Here is a 21245-nt window from a genome sequence, read left to right as displayed (position 1 = left end):
GTGTTTCGGAGGGATGTGCGGGAGGAGGAGATCTCTGGGGACTTACACAAGTCTCGTATTACCACAGCTCCCTGCTGAGTCCCGGGCCCCGGGAGGGCTGACCCCCACCGCACCACCGGCCTTGGAAGTTAAGCCCCTGGTCGGCCGGGGCCGGGCGCGGCGGCTCCCCCGGGCCGGGCACCCCTGGCGGGGGGCAGGAGGCGGGCCGTCACCCCGCGGGAGCAGTGCCGGCCCCTCCCGGGGGTGGGCGGCGGGCGGGGCGCGGCGGCTCCTCCTCGCCGGGCCGGGGTTAGTTTCGGAGCGGAGCCGGGGGCGGCAGTAGCAGCGGTGGGAGAGCAGCGCCCGGTGGGAACAAAGCGGAGGGCGAGCGACGAGGCTGGGCTGAGTCAGGCGCTTCCCGCAACAGGTCTCCCCGCGCGTCCAGGCGGCGGCGCAGGCCCTCCGCCTCCCGGGTCGCCGGTCTCCCGCTCCGAGCGGCGGGGCCGGCACCGGCCGCCCCCATGCGGTTCGGCTCCAAGATGATGCCGGTGAGTCCCGGGTGGGCAGGGCCGCGGGGGTTCGGAGCGGAGCAGCGCGGCGGGTGGCGCCCCGGGGCCGACCCCGGGGCGCGGAAAGTTGGAGCGGGGCAGCGGGAGGGAAAATGGATCCTGCGGACGTGGAGGGGGGCGGGAGGGCGACCCTCCTTCCCTCTCCTTTCTCTCTTCCTCCTTCCCTCCGGTCTTCCCTCCCTCCGCCCAGCGTGGGCTCCAGCCGCGGTGCGGCCACGCAGGGGCTTCCCCTCCCCCTCCCGGCTTTTTTGTTTTTTCCCCTCAGCTTTTCCTTTTCTTCCTCATTCACACCGGGATCAACTTGTTAGACGGGCCCGCTGGAGCAGAGCCAGCGCAGGGGGAAGAGGGGGGCCCCGGGGCCCCGGCAGCACCGCGGCGGGGCTGGGGGCGGTGGCGGAGAGGACCCACAGCGCCCGGGAACTTCCCCCCGCTCTTGGGGAGGGGGGGGAGGTATAAGGCTGCCCCGCTGGGGCCGCTCGCTCCGCTCCCCGCGGGGTAAACAGCAACCTCCTCTGAATCTTGCCTTTTTTTTAAAAAAAAAAAAAATGAAGTTCTTAAAAGTTGGTTTGAAGCGAGCCGTATCTGCTGCTTCTGGGGGGTGGTGATTTTGTTTTCGAGTGCCCGGACTCCAAGAGGAAGATGGTGTCCATGTTGTTTACGGTTCCAAGTGATTAGGAGCTCTCGGGGGTAGGTATTCCCATGCCCGGCTGGGAGAGTTTCAGGAGTTGTTCCCGGCTGTGTGTGTTAAACCTGCCATGCTCTGGGAGGTGTCTCTGCTTTGCCACTTTCAAAAGGGGACAGGGAGGACCACCTCCTATCAGGGTTTTAATATGAATTTTAAAACTACACCGGTTTTGTCAGCTGAAGTTGGATGAAAGCACAGCACAGCAGCTTTGCTTAGTTTTCAGCACAAAATACATGAAGTTGGTGACATAAAATACTTAGTTTACTTAACAAGTACGCCTGACTGAATACCTGGTTTTGCCAGCAGAGATGCCCTGTGAAATCCATAATCCGTTGTTCTGAGAGGCTGGAATATGTACAGAAAACGCCAGCAAGCTTAATACCTGCTTAGTTCAAGTTGAGGGTGCTTTAAAATGTTCTCTCCGCCATCCTCCCCCAGGCGATATGGTCTGCCTTGCCGTGCTTGATACCGAGTGGCTTTGCACGCGTAGGTAGTCCTTTCAACAGTACTCTCCTATTAAAAATTATTTCCAGTTTGATTCTTCCAGAAGCTGACTGAAGCAAGTGAGGTGAAACTGGGAATCCATGCTGGATGGATATGGGTGTTTCAGGGATGCTTGCTTTCCTATCAGTGTGAGTTTCTTCCTCTGCCTGCAATTAGGAGGGAATAATGACTGATAATTTGATCTTGCAGAACACTAGAGAAGGCTGGGTGACTATTGCTGTAACTAATGAGAGGAACAGATAGAATATGAGCCCAACTACAGATAAAATAGCCAATGTGTTGTGCAACTGTGGTATTGTCTACCTATAAAAAACTAAGAAAAACAAGCAGAAAATATAATAAGTTGTTAATTCAGCCCATGTCAAAACTAAGTAAGCACCCTCATACAACAGTGAAATCTCCCAGAGATGCTGTCCTTGGCCAGTTCCTTGTCACTGAGTTCAAATAGAGGAAAAAAACCAACCAAACAAGCAGGAGCAGTCTTATCCCATCAGTGTTTGCAGGTGACAAGTTCCAGAGTGTGCATTGCCCTGGTGGCTCAGACTTTGCTTTGGCTGATGACTCAACTCATTAATGATTCTGATTTTTAACCCATAAATAAAGGGATGAATATAGCCTTTTCACATTTTCTTTACTATGAATAGTGAAAGATTTGTGAGAGTTGAATGTGGCTAAAGGAATTAAAAATAGAAGTATTACAAGTATTAGAACTTTAATTCACCTTTAAAAAAAAAACAAAACAAACAACCCAAACCTGAGTTTTAGCATAATCTTCAGAGGGATGTCTGACAGCTGTATTAAACAGTGCAAAAGAGTGTTAAAGTGCTGTGGTCCCTTGGCTGTAGGGCAAATAAACAGCCACTTGCCACTTTGAAAACATTTTGTAGTAAATGTACTCACGTGAATCCTGAAGTGTGGAAAATGCAGTGCCAAAGGTAGTTCTTACTATTTATCTTTTTTGTAAGTATTTCTACGGATTTCCTTGTCTCTTTTTATTTTTTTAGGTGTTTGGGTTTTTTGGCCTCTGAACTAATTCTCATTTCTCTTTATAAAAAGAGATTGAAAGTTTGGTGTGGGAAGAGGAGGGAGCAGGATATCTGAGTGCCTTTTTTTTTTTCTTTGCATTAATGAGGTGTTAATGGACTTGAGTATCTTCATCTGCCTTGTTTCAATGAGTAGTAGTAGGCTGGCCCTAAACCATCTGCAAAATGTTGTTTCTTGCTTTGTCTTACATTGTCTCTTTGTCTTTTCCATCCTCCAAATAGAATTGTCTGTATAAGATTTTAAGTCTCTGCTCCAGAAGACCAGGGACTAAACAACACAGGAGGAGAGCTTGTGACCCCAAGTGGAGAATACAGCAAGCCTGAGCCCAGCCAGGAATTCACCTCTGAGTAGCTGCCAGTGAAAAGGCTGGAAACTGCTGTAGCAGCATAACTATTCCTGCTCTTGGAGACTACCCTGAAATGGGAATGTTTTCCTTGTGGTGATGACAGATAGGAGCTAAACTGCTGCTGTAACCATATGTCAGGACAATGTGATTTAAAAGTCTGCATAAGGGTGTAATATGAAGTAATTTGTGTGTAGCTGTACTGATGATGGTAATAACAGGGTTAACACTGGCAAACTGTGTGAAGTTGTCTCACCTTTCATCTGCGAAGGCTTGTGGGAGTGTGACTGGTACTGTTAAGTAGTGAAAAGGAGCTGGAAACACTTTCAAAAATAGCATATTTTTCTGCAGCATAATTGGTTTCTCTCCCTTATTTTACATTATTACCCTAAAAATCAGCATGTATTGAGCAATAATTTGCGTCATTATGCATACTGGATAAATGGCTTTTTGAAGATAGTAGGAAGTAGCACAGATTGAGCTACCCTTTGATGCCCAGTGAAGTTTTTGGCTCAAAACCCCTTGATGATCGAGATAAGGGTCCGTTTTGCAATTTGTCTTATGTACAGTAGTTATTGGGAGCCTCCTTGAAGTCAGGATGGATCCAGACATGCAGATAGATTGTTGGGGACTAACTTGGCAAACTGGAGAGTGCTTAAATTCCTTGATTAGTTTTGCTTCTATCATCAGAAATGATGTAAATTTCTGAAATGGAAGTTTCCTGTTAACCTTGTGTTCTTTTCTAATCAAGTTAAACTACACTTTAAGTGTAATGCTGCAGCTTTGATACCATAAGGAGTTTTGCTTTCCTTCTAAAGTCTGTTGAATGCCTTGTTCAAGTGGTCTTCTCTGAGCTGTTCTGTCCAGTGAGTACTAGACTTACAGTACATATTTTCATTGCAGAATAGTCTCTACTTTGTGGATGTGTGTATTTTTTTAAAATGTATTTTTAACTTTTTGAAAACCCTACAATTACAGTTGTTTTGCTTGCTCCATTAGGCAGTTAATTGGAATTGAGATGTGGATTCTGAATTACTGAAATAGCGTAGTAGTAGCCCATCTTGGGAAACACTTTTCTTGCTGCTTAACTAAAGAAATTTTAACAGAAATTAATCTCTTGTACTTTGTAAGAGCAGCTATGAGTTTATAACCAAACTGATCTTCACCCCACCCTGTAGAGTTTAACAACTTGCTATGATACTAATAAGTGATCTGTAGGATCTCAGCCCTACTCCCTGTAGTCTTTTACTTATTTAAGCTCCGATCTGGTTTATCAGTCATCAACACTGTTTTTCTTGTCTGCCTGCATGGATTTCAGTGCATGAATAGGACTTGAGAGTGTGAGCTCTTTTGAGCGTATGCCTCATATCTTCATCTAATTTAAGTATTTAGTATCTGTTTTCTGTTCTTTGAACTTACATTTAATGTTAGTCATTAAAATGTTTGAATAGAACATTTGTTTGAATTAAAACTTTTAAATGTGGGATTCAGTGTTTAAACTATTTTGTCTAGAATGCTGAATAAAGCTTAGGTGACTATTTTGCTGAGCTTTCTTCTAAACTTCTACCTCTTGCACTTCTCTTATAGACTGTGACCTGTTGTTATGCACAATAGGAAATATTGCCTTGAGGATTCCGGAATACTCTTTTAAAATCATTTTTTCTCTTCTCTTTCATGTTGTTACAACAAGATCTTTTTTTTTCTGTCCCATGAATAGTTCCAGGAATAGTTTTAAATGCATTTAATTTCTCAGATGACTTTGTTTAATACCTTAGTTTTCCTTTAATAACCTTAGTGTTATATTACGCTGCAGCATGTTAAATATCTTTGTTTCTTTGTGTGGCTTTTATCAGAAACGGGGGAAGGGCAATATTACAAATTCATACCAGATCAAGCTGTAGAGGCCATGGGAATAGCTAATTATGCTGCTTCTGATCTGTTCAACAGTTCAGGGTGTGAGTGCCTCGTGGGGCTCTCGCATTTACTGTTTCAAGGGCTAGTATGCAGTGATGAAGTTTGGGATGGATAGATAATTCACAGGATTTCTTTGTTTGGGTTTTTTTTTTCCCCTTCCTAGTGTTGCCAGATGGGATCTCCACTTTAGTGAGCAGGTCTGCTTTGTGAAATTAATTTCCATGCAAGTCAGTTGGACTTCAAAAGAGGCAGGTATAAAGGTTATTTCAGCAGAATAAACTAGCAGAATGGCAATGTGCCTAGCATTCCTTTCAAGTTATTGATTAAGAAACTGTCTTGAAAATGCTCCATTTGTCTAGCTGCTGTCCTTGTTAGTAGTCTGCCTCGGGGATTCTCCTTTCTCTCCCACTGTGCCTGTTATTGAGCTTGTTTAATTATGGGCAGAGTTGTGCCTTGCTGCTGTACAGCCCCTCTGAAGGGGGAGCCGGATAACCCCGAGGAGACTGACTCAAGCTACCTCCCATGGCTTGGTGGCACAGCTGGAGGAGAACTTCTTGCTTCCTTTTGCGTGTGCCCACGGATAACAAAGGAGCCCCCAGATCCTCTTAATCTGTGGGCTTTCAACTTCCTGTGAAGTGTAAAAACTTACTTAATGCTGTGGAAACTAGAAGGTGCTCCCATTCACGAGGTAATGACTAGATAAAACTCTTCTCTTTGCTCTCAGTTTTATTATCTTTAGGCCTGGTTTCTTGTGGCTTAGTCACTTGTGAGTCAAGCAAAGTCTTTTTGATCTTCAGTTCTCAAACAGTCGGATGATACTGTGTATAAAGGTCACTAGAAAGAAATCTTGAACATCATCTGAAGTATACTTAATTATCTTAGTCACTGTTGCTTAACTGTTTTAGAAGTTTCAGGCTTTTCTGTGGAACATGAAAGACCTGACACGTTGTTTAAAATAGTGTTAGACAACTATTGCTGTAGTTTGGGATAAATGCTCGTGGAGAGGCAACTGTAAGTGAATGGGGGAAAGACCAACAATTGTGACACTGTCATGATGCTCAACATGTTAAAAGGCAGAAACCAGTCTTCCACTTGCTTTTGCTATTTGCTTTTTGTTAATCATTAATATTCTGGATCTTGCTGCTGGTGTTTAGAGTTAGTCATGCGTGTGTCCTCACCAGTTACTTCACCATAGCGATGGCATTACATGGATGTTGAACCCAGTTTGTCTAAAGGATGAGCCCTTGGTTTTTGTTGCTGTGGTGTTAATAAGAAGAATTTTATTACTGAGATGTTAACATCATTTCTGTACCAATTTCTTCTATGCTACAGTGATGCTTCTAGGTCTTAATACGATATGATCCTTTTGATAGATAGCTGTGTGCAGTGCACTAGCTTTTATTGGCATCTATTTTAAAAAGGAGGATTAGGGGAACACTTCTTGGCTTTTTCTTGATTTTTTTTTCTTCTTTTTTTTTAAATCCTGCTCTTAGTCTTGGTTTCATCCTTTTGCAAAGTGAGGCATATACACTTTAAAATCAAACGTACCGCAGTTCTCCTTCGTTCTGCATGGTCCTCTTGATTATGAAATTGATTCAGGAAAACCTTTATCCGCAGTATACCTGCGTTATAGGTATAGTACCCATACTCAAGTAGAAACACAGGCACTTTCATATTGCTGACTTGAAAGCTTCTGACATTATTTTGAGTTGTTCAGCATGAAACATCTGGTCCGTAAAACACTAACTGCTACGGATCAGAACGTTTAATAAAGGGAACGGAAGCTGCAGGGAGGTTAAGCAACTTGTTAAAGGTCACACAGTGAGTTCAGCCTGGGATTTGGGAGACCGGGATTCATGTAGAGTCAAAACAACTGGTACACTGTGGTGCAGCTGGAATACAAGTCAGTCATGTCCAATGTAAATATTAAATGATCTTGCTTAAAGTAGTTACCTTGCCTGCACCCTTGCTTCTGTAGGGTTAATCATGAATGGGGAGAGAACCTTGATGGTAGTTCATTCTGTTCTGTGCTTGAGAACAGTCCCCAAAAAAGGTGCTTGTTCACAAATCCTTTACATGTGTGGAAAGGTAGTATTCCTTTTCACTGTTTAAGGAATGTCTGGGATATTAGCAGCAGCATATGGGTTTTGTTTTGGTTTTTTGTTGAATAATTTAAGAGATTTTTCTTGTCTTCTGATACTTTCATTTTGTGAAGCTTAACTGCTTAAGGAGCAATTTAAATCTAAGCTTAGATTACTAGTTTTTCTCTATTGCAATGGAGTGTTAAATCCCATTGTTTCTTTAAATTGAAAGCTCAGGAAGAGTCTCAAGAACTGTGTATTTTTCTTACCTTCAGCTTCTTTCTGTCCTTTCAAAGAGGAAAATCCATATTTTCTTAGATCTTCTTCAGTGGGTCTTTTTAAATGCTGCCATTTTTATCCTATTTGAGCTTTATGCTGCACCAAACCACCCATGTGCTCTGGTACTCCAGCGCAGCAGCAACCTGTGGGTCTGTGAACATGTTGCAGCTTTGCGGTATGCAAATAAGGAGCTGGAAGATTACACGTAAGCACTGGTGTAGAGTATCCTTCTTGCATTCTTAAGGTATGGCCTTTTGTCCTTCTGCAAGGTGACTGTCCCTTTCTTGGGTTTCAATAGCCATGAGCCTCTTCAGCAAGACACATGGGGATCTCATTCCCCTATCATTTTTGCTGGACAAATGTGAAGTTGTGCAAATTGGTTGGGCTAGCAAATCACACAGAAATCTACAGGAAGGCTCTTAACTCCCTGTAGCTTGGGCTCTTTCTTATTCAGCTGTTTTCTGTCATACCTGTGCACAGTTAGAACTTGGTGGAAATTTCCTTGCTGCTTGAGACTGGTGGCTTGTCTGATGGGCACTTTTTTTTTTTCACCCTGCTCTCCATCCTGCATAAGTGCATGCTGCCCTGAATGCAGAACCTCACCCAGATCAGTATCTGGGCCACGCAGAGTAGTGATTGATGCCTCCTGCCCTGACTTCACCAGGAAAGTGAAACCCATTCTTGCTATCTTTGGGCATCCTAGGGCTGGGAAGACCCTCTAATGGATGGGATGCCCGGAATTTGTTAGAGGTTTTCTGATTCCAGCTGTAGTAAAACTGTGTGTGTGTCTCTCAACATAATAAAGTGTTCAGGAAAAGCTGACATAGCAGGAATGTGACTGATTTCTGGCTGCAAAAGAGGGAGGGAGGTGTTGCTGAGTAGTGAAAGGCAGGGTGTGTAGGGGCCAGGCAAAATATGCCAGACCTCCTTTGAGAATGCCACGAAGCTCTCTTGTGAAATACCAAAACTGACAAAGCAACTGCCACGGGTCGTGTATGAGCCATGTTTCTGAAGAGCACTGCCTACTTGTCATGCTGCCCCGTAGCCACTTTATCTGTGATAGCCACGCTGTGCCTTCCAGCCTTTTGAGACCAGGTTTTACTACAAGTAAATATTTGTGTGGGGAAGCTATGGAAACGATACCGCATGCTTCTTGCCTCTGCATCGTTATTCCTATGCTGTTGTACGTAGATCTTGCCCATGAGGCCTTTCTGCAGGGTGGTTTCCTAGTGTTGCACAAAAACACTGTTATTTAGAGTGCTTCTCTTGCAAATAGCATTTAGTGAGGTTGGGCTAGGAAAAAAGTTTTCTACCTCCAGGGAAGTTGAATGAGTGGCCAAATAGTAACAGACCAAGGGGGACGATTTCTGGAGTTCTTGGGGCAAAAGAAGCCTGTTGAGGACCCCGACATAGCATAAATGTTGATTTGATTAAACTCTGCGCTATTTAATTTATTTAAAATAGCTGTGACATCACCTCAGTGGCCACCATTTCATACAAGGCCATCCGTAAAGAACACTGTCGTGACTTTGCTGGTGACAACATGCAGAGCCACCCAGCAAGCCTGCTGCCTCGCTCTGATGAACTGCTCTCCCTTCATTCACTTCTCAGCTGGTGTGTCTGCGTAGAGCCTGGTATTGCCTAGAAAGAGCTCTGGGGAGTGAGCGGCACTTAAATAAAACCTGTCAGACAGTGATCAACTATACAATCTGCCACCCTTCTGCAGCTTCTGTTACAGCAGCTGAATGTTTCCTGATGGAAGTTAAAGCACGTAGAGCTCTGCGTTACAGAAGCAAAGGTTAGATCAAGCTGGGGTGCTTAGTGGGCTAATGGGCTGACTGGCCAGGCAAGATTTCTCCTTCTCAGTTCTGCTGCAGTGGGTAAGTTGTGCATATCCTGTTATAATTTGGTGGACTAGACTGTCTAACCATCCCTTGTTACTAGTGTTGAAATAGCCCCACTGGTCCTTTTTAACTTGCAAAATAACAACAAGATCCATCTGTTTTGGTGCAAAAGCTTAATGTGTCTTCTGTGACAGTTGAACACATGCCACTGTAGCGTAATAGTCTTCAGTATCTGCACTGTTACGAATGACTTGCTGCGTGCTTGCAGGCCAGAAGTGGTAGGACAAACCCCCTTCTTTATGGCTTTGAATAGTAATGTTAACTGTTGTTGTCAGATAGTTATGATCACCAAGCATAGACATTTCATGCTGGTTGGCTTTGGCATTGCTGCTGGCTGTGTTGGTTACCTGCGTTGCCATGCATGGGCTGCTCACTCTCAGTGCACTGGCAGTCTTTGGGATTTGACAAGCGAAGATCATTCTTCAAGGTACACTTCCATTGCAACTGGAACGTGTTCCCACCCAGAACTGGTGGTGAATCGGAAAGGGCTACCCTTCTGCAAAGGTATGGTGTGACATTTCACCTAATTAATTTAATAGTAGGATGTTACCCAAATGGATGGTCTTGTTCCTTTGGTTTCCATCTCCACCCAAAGCCACGTGTCTTTTGTACCTTCCCCTTCAATTTAGTAAGGAGTTGGGTGATGGTTGGGAGGAAATGCTACCTACGCTAAAGGCAAAAAGCAACAAAAAGGCTTATATGGTGGAAGTGATTTGCCGTGTGGCTGCATAATCGGACGTAATGGGGAGGGATTTGAGAAGAGCTGGCTTGCCTCCATCAGCTCACCATTTAGGTCTGCTAAACTTTAGTGGTCAGATGATAGCTTACGCTTTCCATACAATCTCTCAAGACAGCGTGGAGGTTAATAGAGGGGAACTTCTCCGCCATCTTTGGGTATTCTCACTCACTGTGAGGATTAAGTTGGACTAATGCAAACATACATTTATCCTGGTGAGACTGAGAAGTTCATATAGCAGGAAGCCTGTGCTTCCTGGAGGCAAGTATATAGGAAGCCAGAACTGACCTTGAAACCAGTAAAGCACGCAGACTGTTGTGCTATGTGGTCTGAAATTCCTGGTTTGGATTTGTTTCTTTTTAGCTTGTCCTGAAGGTAGGTGGCTGAACAGAATGTTCTGGGATCGCAGAATAAAGGAGGCATAAATCTGTGGTGTGCTAAAATGCTCCTGAATTTCAAGTTGTAGTAATGCACTTTAGGATACCAGACTAGTCAGCCTGTACCACATAACAGCCTGAACAGTATACACTGTGACTTTCCCCACACTGGAATTACACGTGTAGTTAAACATGTGTCATTGTTTCAGGTGCCAGAAATCGTATGTCCTCTGACCTACCTATGCACGTCATGAGGGTTTTGGTTTGTCATAATCTGTTTCATAGAGGTGGGACGCAGGTTTTGGCAGCTATTTTCCTGGAGGAGTGACTAACGTGATGTAAGGAGTAGTATTTTTAAAAGCATTTGGCACTGAGCTCTATGGATTTGTTGTGATTGGAGTAAACCAGTGTCCTACACTTCTTTTTTTCTGACTTGCTACATGATTTGGTTTGTGTTGCTATTTATTAAATCACAAAGCTTCTGCTTTTTTTAAACTGTTTGAGACAGACATTAACTCACCAAAAAAAAAAAAAATATCCTCCTTTCTACTTCAATACTCTGCCTCCCCTGTGGGTGTTCCCAGGAATGCAGCCCCTTGTTGCCAGTAAATAGAAGGTGATAAATTTGCTTGATGTGTGGGTCAGGCACTTCTTGCATGATAAAAGTGGCTGACTTCGAGTGCTTCCTGATGTGTATGTTCATCGTCTTTTTATTGGTGCGATTATTATGCGTTGGCTGGAAAAGCAGAAAATGAGTATTTTTAAACCCAGTAAAGAGTTGGTGTCTTAGGCAGTGGGTGGTGTAGGTGCCAGTTTACTGCAATAGCCTGTTTTGATTAGGTGTAGGTTGTATTAAATATGTTTTCATTCCTGATGTGGGTGTAACTTTGCTTTTCTTCATGAAGGGTCCTGGCTTGTACAAAATCTTTTTGATTACCAGGAAAAATATTAGTCTTTCTTTTAATTGTAAGAATATACATGCATATAAAAGGACTATTTTGAGAGGTGTCATTCTCAAGTGGCCTGACAGCACTTAGTATGGCTTTCTGTTGGCCTTTAGCTGTCGAGGAGGCTAAGAGAACAGTAGCACTTATTCCCAGTGGGGGGGATGGATGCAAAGCTCTAGAGCAGCAAGAACAGCTTAGTTTCTTTTTTATTTTCCTTTATTTAGTTGTTGGTTGTTTGTTGTTTTTTAGGACAAAGACTGCCTCTGGGTTTGACGCAAGTACAGAAAATTGAGATGATTCAGGCTTAAGTTTGAGTTCATAACCCCATTCATTATGCTTGGATGTTGCTTTGGCTTTAGGCTCTTCTTAGGTGCAATGTGTGTTGCGATAGATACTGAAGAATGGGAGGAGGAGCAACTGTAAATGAGTTACTGTTCTCCTTTTCCAGAGCCATAGTACCTATTGTAAGAACCATCTGGTATCTTTTTTCATCTCCCTGAAAATAACATTAATTGCTTTCTTCTTGTGTACCAAGTGTTTATAACTTAGTGTTGAATGAAGAAGATGGGGCAGAGTCTGCCTGAAGGGGCAAGCCTCTAAGACCCACGTCTCTTTTGCTGAGTCCAGGAGGAGCAAGCTCCAAGTAGGACACCAACAAGTCCAAACACCATGTTTAGGCTTTCTGCCAGTCAACTTGCAGTGGGTTTTGGTGAAGTGTCCAACAGTGCAAAAGTGATGGCTCTAAGGAGCCACGAGGAAGGATTTGGGGAGAAAGGGGAAGAATATTTATTTGGTGGGGGGGGAAATGCATGGAGGACATGAACTTCGCAGATGGATACGGGAAGAGATCTGTGAACATGCTGCTGTGTGGTGCAATATGAAGAATGTGTTCAGGATTTGTTTACCCTGAATTCTTGTTTAACTAAATTGGTGCAAATGCAAGCGTGGATTCAGGTCTGAGCAGAATGAGCTGTACATGATGTGTTGGCAAATGTGGGTGCTCAGTAAAAGGCTGTGGTTTCCTACACGTGTTACTGAAGCCAATTTAGTTTATATATCTTAAAAAACCAAACTAACTGGCCTGTATCTTTCAGAACATTTTCTTCTGCTTAATGCTGATGTTGCAATAGATACCCACAGTGCAAAAGTGTAAGTGGCTTTAAAAGCCACACTTGACGTGAGATATTCTTGCCTTCAGTGATAGGTGGTAGCTCAAGCAAGGCGTGTGTTGCTCCTGTGCTTAACGTTCATCCAACATAGTGAGCTTTGTTTGCGTAGACCTTTCTGATGTCTGGCTTATGGGGGGACTTTTGCTATCTTCCTGTGTATGAGAATGACTGAAGAAAAAAGTCAGGTTGGAAAATGTAACTTGGGTTCAAAGTAAAGATCTTTGGAGAGATCTCTTCTTAATGTCCTTGTGCGCAATGCCCTACTGAAAATAGGGAGGGTGTAGATTAGGAATGCTGTATTTACCAGTCCTGAGCTATGCCTGGCAGTTTTCACAAAACCAAAATGGCTAAACTAAGATGATCATGACTTTCTATAAGGTTTGGGAGGAAGATTGTAATTGCTTCTTCCTCATTTGTAAGTCTGAACTGAAGCACCAAGTTCTGTCTTTGAGGTTGCAGTCCATGAAGCAGGAGGGTTGCAAACCTACATCCATTAACTTCAGGTGGTAACAATGCTTGGCCAGAACTTGGACTGTTTTCCTTGCAGGTCTACAGAATCCCCTAATGGTGATTCAAATGCATGCCTGATGGTGAGATGTAGTGTGGCGTTTATGCTATAGCCTTTGCCCAGTTTAAGTAGTGTATGCTAAAAGCAGATGGCTTTCATTCTGTTCTCCCTACATTAAGGATAAGAGGGAGAAAAAAAGGAAAGGGAGGGGAAAGCTTCCTCTCTGCTTTTTCCAGCTCTTTTTCCCCATCCCCAAAAAAGTGCACGTAGACGTACGTTGTATTATAAGAAGTCCTGGAAAAAAATGACATTTTAATCAAAGATAAAATACAAATACATAATAAACTTATCTTTAAAACAATCTATACAAACAGAAACCACGATGCCTTTGAGAGTAAAGGCTGAGTCTTGTTTTCTCCTGTGATACAATTGAAAGGGAAAAGGGCCGTGCTTTGGATGGACTGAGAATAATCTGAACAATCCCATGGTGCTTCCTACTGCACTCCACCTACCTTGCATCATAACTTCCTTTCTCATATTTATGGCCAAAAGCCAGTACAATATAAACGGAGTAGTGCGTGTGGCGGGTGAGACAGCAAGAACCGAACTCTGTGCATTTGGGTGTGGCTATAAGCAAATATTAAACTTTACTCTGCATTTCTGTTGAACCTAGCTTTATGCAACAGCTGAATATGAAAAGGATTGGGGATAGCAATCATCCTGTGTGCCTGTCTTCTAGTAAGTCTATTATAATCTCTTGCTTACCTTAATCTCTTGCTTACCTTAATCTTCAGGTACAATAAGTGAGCGTGTTGCCTACTGAAGGACTATTTTAGTGTTCTGAGAAACTTGATGCGAAAGAATTGCTGAATTTGTTATTGAGATTTACTTTGTATTAAATGGAGAACTGTAACTATGCACCAGCTCAGAATGCTGCTTATCAGAACAGGGAAATGTGCTGTTGTGCAGGCTGTATTCTGCTGTTTAGAAAGTTGCATCAAGTCAGCAAAAATATCTGTTTTAGCAGCTGATTTTTTTGCAGCTATCTGGGAAGGTGCAGCATCAGTGTTCTCACTAGGTAAGATGCAAGATTGCTGTTTAAAACTCTTTGTTTGGAGGGATTCTATATTTATCAGGAAAGACTCACTTGTGGTTAAAACTGGGTATCAGGTCTGTGGGTGAAAGCAGTTATTTCTCATTTCTGTCACCTGTACTTGAAATTTGATAGTTAATCTATTCATTCTAAAAATTTTATGTTAATTTTTCAGCTAACTAAAATTAACCTCTAAAAATACATTTTAGTTCAGAATCTAAATTTTATTGTTGTAATTATTTTCCATCCCACTCAGTGTTTAAAAAAAAAAAAGCTATTTCACGTACTTATGAAATATATTTTCTGTATTGTTGTATATTGCTGCTGTGTAACCACACTGTAGAAGAGTCATTGAAGGGCATGCTATGAGGTCCTTTTTGGAGGCTTGTTTATCCAGCACATCAGGTGTATATGCTCTCCGTGTTGTAGGGAGATATATTGCCTGTATTAAAATATTTGCAGTGTAATATAATAGGTATAACTCGGATAACGAGACAGAGAATATTACTGCAAAGCATTGCATTGTCAACCTTAAGAGCAACTTTTAATGCCTCCTTAAAAAGGAGAACTAAGAAAATTTGTTACGCAAGCTAGACCATTACTTAGCTGAGTTATGGAAATACCAAATCCCCCAACACTAATGTTGTATGGTTCAAGGGTATTAGGTTTTGGTCTAACATGAGGAGAATATGGAATGCATTACAGAATTATATTATTGGCTCTAATGCAAGGTAATGAAATAAATCAGGATTACCAGAGGCAGTATGCTTGTTTGGCTACCAAATAATGTTCTTGTCTCTGTCATTGCCTTGTTGTAAGCCTCAGTTTCCCTGCCTGTAAAGTAGGAAACTGCTTGCTTGTGTCACGACTTCCTGGTCGTAAGATGCTTTGAAGATGAAAAACACTATGCGAATAGATGCCACAGTTTGTAGTGTATGTTACATGCTGCGCAGGAAGACTGCATAAAGTAGGAATTGGGTGAAGAGTGAAAACCAGGGTGAAGTTAGGGTTGGGGGGTTTTTTAATAAATTCTCTACCTGATTATAATACTTTATAAGGGACTGAGTTTTGCCCTGGAGGCTTGTTATCTGCTGTTGAAATTTTATGATTTGAATTAGGTATTTCACTAGAAACTGTTGGGGGGAGGGGAAAGTATGTTCATCCTTTAAACTGAGGTAGTTTCAGGAATTGAAGTCCTTGTATTTTAATTTGCATCATGCACAATAATGGAATTTTCCCCTGAATAATTGAATATTATTAGTATATTAATTAGAAAATGTCCAGTTTATCAGTTTTTAAATACCTAAGATGTATGATATCACTTTTATAATAAGTAAGGAGTAAGAGAAGTCTGATCCTTACAGAAACACCATCAAAGCTGAAAAGTAAACTGCATTTCTATTTCTCCCCTCTTTTAATCAATAATTGAGGTCTTCTCATCTCAGGAGAAGATTGATATGAGGTCTTTGATATGAAGTGATGAATGGATGTAAATTGTAAGGCACGTGTTTCCCCAGGTTTGTATTCCAAACAGGTTTGGAAGCTGGGTTTTATTTATTTATTTATTTAATACAACAAAGCAGGAGCCAAAAATGTAGTGTGGTCATAGCCTAGCACTTCTGTAGAGCTAGCCATTCTTAAATATTTTACTTTCAGTTGAAAACTTATTTGCAGATGTTGAGACCTGTTATGTCATATTTAATATCAGTGCAATTGTATGAAATGATCCTGTTGATGAGCTTAACAAATGGGTCAGATTTGTGGGCAGATGTAAGGCTATTTGGGATTGATGTGCAGAAGAGAGTTGGAGGATTATCAAGTGGGGTGTGACTTGCTTTAATTGATGCCTTCCACTGTCCTGTTTGGTTGCTTTTCTTGCTCCATTGTCTTCCTGTTCCTGGGCGTGTTACAGGCCAGACTTAGTGGCTGTAGTTGGAGGTGATGCATAAATAACATGGGTTGGAACAAAATGATATATTTCATGAGAGGACTCGAAGTTGTAATTCATACCAATTTGGATTTTCTTAAATTTGTGTCTTAAGCTTTTTTTGAGACATGAAGTCCTCCCTTATGTTCGGTACTCTACTTTGCTGTTCAGTAGCAATATGTAGCAATCATTCCTTGCAAAAACTATCTCTTGCTGTAGCTTGTGTCCTTGGTCATCCCTTGGATGCCCTTGGTGCATCCGATCGAACTGCCTCATTTGGTGGTTCCATAACTGCAAACTTTTATTTTCTAAGATGTAGCAGAGTCAGCTGAAATCTGTGATGTGATTTTTTTTTTTTTTTTTAAAAAAAAGGAACTGCTTCAGTAGGTACACGACACATCCCTAGTTTCTTGCAAGTGTGTCACAATACTGGAATGCTTTTTACATTTTAAAGCTTTTCAGTACCTATAAACAGTGAGCACGTCTTGGGAATGGGATGGGGAATGAGGGGGAAATCTTTAGTTTAGAACTTAGTTAGGTACCTGACTCCTGTTTAAAAGTGCTCAGCCTGTATACTGGTCATTCCTAAAACTCAATCTTTAAAAGTTTGAGAGGAAAAAAATGATTCAAGCCTACATGGAATTGTCAGATATTTCAGTATGTGCCTAGATGCAATCTTTAAAAGAAGTGCAAGGTCTGAGATTTGTCTTCCTCCTTTTTTTTTTAATCAAGTCTTTCATTTATGCCTAGCTCAAAACTGAATTTTTTTGCATGTTGTTTTTTCTTTCCCTTCTGTCTGAATTCCTAGGTGCCTATATATATAACTGTCTTAATATCTTTGGTTTCAGGGAGGAGCAAAAGACCACGTTACGCTCTAGCTTGGTGCAATCTACAGATTTCAAACTTAAGAACAAGGTGTTGTGAGAGTCTTCTTGTTTCCTCTGTTTTTTGCTGCTGTACAGCATTCAAACAACAATATAAACTAGCTGGTAGGGTGGTTAGTAAATGTTGCATGTAACTGTTCTCAGGGGAAGGATGATTTCTTGGCATCCCAGTGCGAGGTGGTGCAAGCCACAGCAGCCACCAAGGGTTACGAGCAGTGCCGAGAAGCCACAGCAGGCTTTTGGTTCGTGCCAGCTTTACATTTTCCAGCGTTCTCTGGGGAGAGATGCATCTCTGTGACGGATACTCTGCTCAGTGCTTGCCCTAGGCTCGGACATGGCCAGGCAGGAGCCGGCTACTCCAGGAGACCCCATAGATATGCAGGCAGTGGAGCAGATGGGGCTAGCTCTTTGCCTCTCCTCTGCAAGGTGATAAATGTGACGGCCATTTGGATGGGGGAGGAGGGACACAACTACTTAGAGGACTTCTGAATCATCTCAGTGTTGTCCCTGGAGCTGAAGGGAAAATGGCATGAGGTAACTGTGAAGGTCACATCAATTTTGTAGCCTTGTAGTTGCTTTAGACTCTTTAAGACTTAGAGGTATGTTTTTAGGGAATTTGCACAGTTTGGTTGCTTTCTTTTTTCCCCCAGTTCCTAGAATATGAGGGATAGAGGTAATGCAGGCACTACTAGGTCTCAGAAATGGCCTCCACACGCCAAGTTTGGGTGCTCTTGGCTTAATGTATTAGTAATTATCCTGGGCATTGTGGATAGAAATGGCAACTCGTGATCCTTCCAGCGTAGTTGTGTGTATTGGTAAATCCTAAAGATTAACAACTGGATATAAACAGGCACACTGAAGAGTGAACAGCCCTGCTAGGGTCAAATTAGGTCTGCTTTTGTGTATAATGCCGTGGTTTTTATAATTTTCTCTTAATTCCCATCTGTGATCTCATCTTTTAAAACTAACAAATGTTACTGCAGATACACAGCCTGTGCGAATTAGTGTTGTTCTGAATACAGAGTTGTACAGCATTAAACATGAAGTGTTGATGTGTTTTACATACCTATATAACACTGCTGTAAAGCTATTTGGGAGCCTCTTTTTTTATTTTATATTTTTCTGCGCTGATTTTTGTGACTAAGTGGTATTCTTACCTGGTTGCACGTGGCATCCCTTACTGTCGGCCTCCTCTAGAAACACTACATCTAAACGATAGCATGTTCAATGAGAGAGATTAAAGCTGAGTATCAGAGTTCCTGCTTGGAAAGCTTTGCCTCTTAATTTAGGTCAGCACTTCAGTGCGTTATGCTATAAACAGCACAGTGGTTGCGCCCTATGGTCTTCACCATACAAACCTATGTGGTAAGCTGATCCTACCTGACTGGCTGCCACGCAGCTTGGGCCCACACAAAGCATACCAGGGAGGGAACAGCCTTAAAACAAATTCCCTGATGCTTGTGGGCGAGCAGCTGTGACCCCAGCTGGCAGGCGGGATGCTCCCCTCCAAGAGTGGAACTGTGGAGTGAGCAGCAGCCCTGATCCAAGCTAAAATCCTCAAGCGCCGCGTATCCCACTCCATCTGCCTGCCTGCTCTCCACGGGATTCACTGGCTTCTGTTGGTCAGTAACTGGAATTTTGTTGCCACTTTTGTATTTCCCACATTCTTTCTCCTAATTCTTCTCCTTACAAGCTCCAAGTGTTTGTCAAATTATGGGAAAAAAGAAAAAAACAAGGAAATGTTCGGGGGATCTGAATGGTTTCCTGAGGATTACAGGCAGTTTGGAGCCCTTTCAGTAGAATTTTTCCACTCTGTGAATATTTGTAGAAGGTCTTTGGTTTTGCCAAGCTCCTCAAGACCAAACTTTCTGATAATTTCCCGGAGATCAGAAACTCTGCGTGCTCTTGGTGCTAAATCTGGTGCAGTCCCAGTGCCCAAAATACTATTTGCAAGTGTTTATACTGGCACAAGTAGGAAAAATTATTATACTTTGTATAACAAGATGTGCAGAGTGTGGAGTGTTCTGGTAGAAGTTTTTTAAAAGGATAAAGGCAGCTTCTCTCGTAGGGGTGGAGGGGATCTTGGCACTCAAAAGAGCCCTGGAAGGGCTTTGGAGACATGGAGTACATGTGTGTGCACGGTTGTATTCTGGGAGAATCCCCAAACGGGGGCTCCTAAAACTGTGAGGAAGATGGGGCAAAATTTCACTTTGTGGTGGCATCAAAAATACTGATTCCAGAGTATTCACCCCAAATCACAGAAGTAATGTGTGTGGTAATGTTTGGGTGGGGTTTTTTGTTGTTGTTTTGTTTAGAAGGATATTTGTAACTCTTTCTTGCCTTGTTTGATTTGGACTATGGTTGTTTTGGGGTTTTTTTTTGACCTTTGAACTGTTGTTCATAAGGATGTATACCCCTTTTACACTCTAAAAATGAGGACAGGCAAGGATTTGTGTCTTTTCCTGCAAAAACAGCTTTCCCAGCTGTATGAAAGAGACTGAACTGTGTAGCCTATTGATAAGGTTTCTATTGCTTGAAATGCTTAGTGTAGGACTAAATGCTTTCTGGAGACATTTGACAGATTTTTGTGTTGCTGGAAGTCATGCAACTAGCAGCCAGTTGATACTGAAGTTGAGAATAGGTCTCAGAAGAGAATTGACATTAATTTTTAGCTAGCAGCTAATCTTTGATAGCAGTTTAATATTAATAGCATACAGCGAGGTGGTGTTCAGAGGCAGAAATCATCAATATTTTCTATCAAGGCCACTAATTTTTAACACTCTCATTTTCTAGTTGTGGCAGGAAAGACATGAGCAAGAATAACTCCTAGCTGCGTGGTGTGTTTATACAGAATAATAAGCAAAGATCAAGCATCCTTCTACAGCTGTGAAGAGGAAGCCAAGTAAAATATCCTTGCTTTCCTGTGAATGGCGTTTGGGGGGAACCTTACATTCAGGCAGGGACTAAGGGTTTAGCAAGTCGATTTGTGTTTCTAAGAAACCTTCTGATGAAATGTTATGGGAACGCAAATTATGTTTCCACTTCACTGCCTATGTAGTAAGCTCTGGTCTTACTTTTAACAGATGTAATTGCCATTGTTTTTCACAATAAAAAATATTTGTGAACTCCAGATGACTGTTTCTCCTGTTGCGTCAAATGGGTGCAGTATACACGTATTATAAAGTAGGAGGAGTTCTGACACATCACCTTGAGAGAAGGACAGAGCAGTAGGTCCAGATTTTTAAACTAAACAATCCTCCAGTGATGTAATTTGGTTGAGCAGGGAATTACTTCCGTAGTGTTTCACTTGCTTGTATCTTAAAGAAAAATTGGTTTTGTTTTGAAATTCAGTATGCACAGTAGTTGATAACGAATGATACTATTATGTTGAAAATAATGCATTTAATGAGAGGGTTGTGACTCTGATGTGCAGTCTGGCTTTGTATTATAAAGTAATCATGTGCTGTTGCCTTTGTCTTTTCCAGATGTTTCTGACAGTGTACCTCAGTAACAATGAGCAGCACTTCACTGAGGTGCCGGTCACCCCCGAAACAACCTGCAGAGATGTGGTGGAGCTGTGCAAGGAGCCTGGTGAGAGTGAGTGCCACCTGGCTGAAGTGTGGTGTGGCTCAGGTAGGTTAGGCTTGCACTTTGTGAATTACTGGGCATTTGCTGCCTCTGATAAGGTAGCATGCAGACCTGGCAGATGTGGTCCTGTCCCAGAGGATTTCTGCCATACAGTTTTGTTAATCTTTTGATCAGACCTGCTGTATGATAATGCATATACAGGAAGGTGCTCACGTGCAAAAGTGAGTTAAAAGTGAAAGAAGGGAACTCAAACATGCAGAGGTTCTGGTGTGTATGCAGCCATTTTCTTACTCAAACGAGTCTGAAGGGTGTGAGGGAGTTGTTTGCTCTTCCTTCTTCTTCCCGCAATGGGATCCCAGTGGCTTGTGTGGGGTTTTTGAAGTAGTAAGTATCCGTAGTTCTGTGACCCAGTCAGAATAATTTCTTCAGCTCCATAGCCATTTTCACTTGTAGTGGCAAAGGGAAACTTACTTTTTCTCATGACATCTTCATTGTTCCCGATCGTGTTAACTGAGTTTGGAAGGGAAGGAGTGTTACCAGAAGTAGTACTTGTTACCTGATGTCGAGTGCTCTAAAGAAGGTGTGTGGTGGGTGAGAGGGAGGATGTAGAAACTACTTTTGACTGGCCTCGGTCCTCTTAAGCCTGTGGAAGAGGGTTTTATGTATGTGATTGGTTGTGGCTTTTTTTCTTCTATGTTCTTGCTGATTTTTGTC

General features: G+C 42.5%; 1 protein-coding gene across 2 annotated transcripts in view; it reads left to right on the top strand.

The window, feature by feature from the left end:
- The first annotated feature begins 215 nt into the window (after positions 1 to 215).
- Positions 216 to 21245, top strand: part of TP53BP2 (tumor protein p53 binding protein 2) — a 50647-nt gene continuing 29617 nt past the window's right edge. Inside the window, exons 1-2 of one of the 2 annotated variants that reach the window (XM_075749334.1) lie at positions 216 to 527; positions 20429 to 20576. In XM_075749334.1, the coding sequence (XP_075605449.1) occupies positions 501 to 527; positions 20429 to 20576 (175 nt within the window). In that variant the 5' untranslated portion in view covers positions 216 to 500. Of the gene's footprint in view, positions 528 to 13580; positions 13778 to 20428; positions 20577 to 21245 lie in introns of those variants that run through there. The other variant, XM_075749335.1, reaches the window with a different exon arrangement.

Source organism: Balearica regulorum, chromosome 3 (genome assembly GCF_011004875.1).
Source record: "Balearica regulorum gibbericeps isolate bBalReg1 chromosome 3, bBalReg1.pri, whole genome shotgun sequence".
Lineage (NCBI taxonomy): Eukaryota > Metazoa > Chordata > Aves > Gruiformes > Gruidae > Balearica > Balearica regulorum.
The sequence above is the reverse complement of the archived record's forward strand: the minus strand, read 5'-3'. Positions and strand labels throughout refer to the sequence as shown.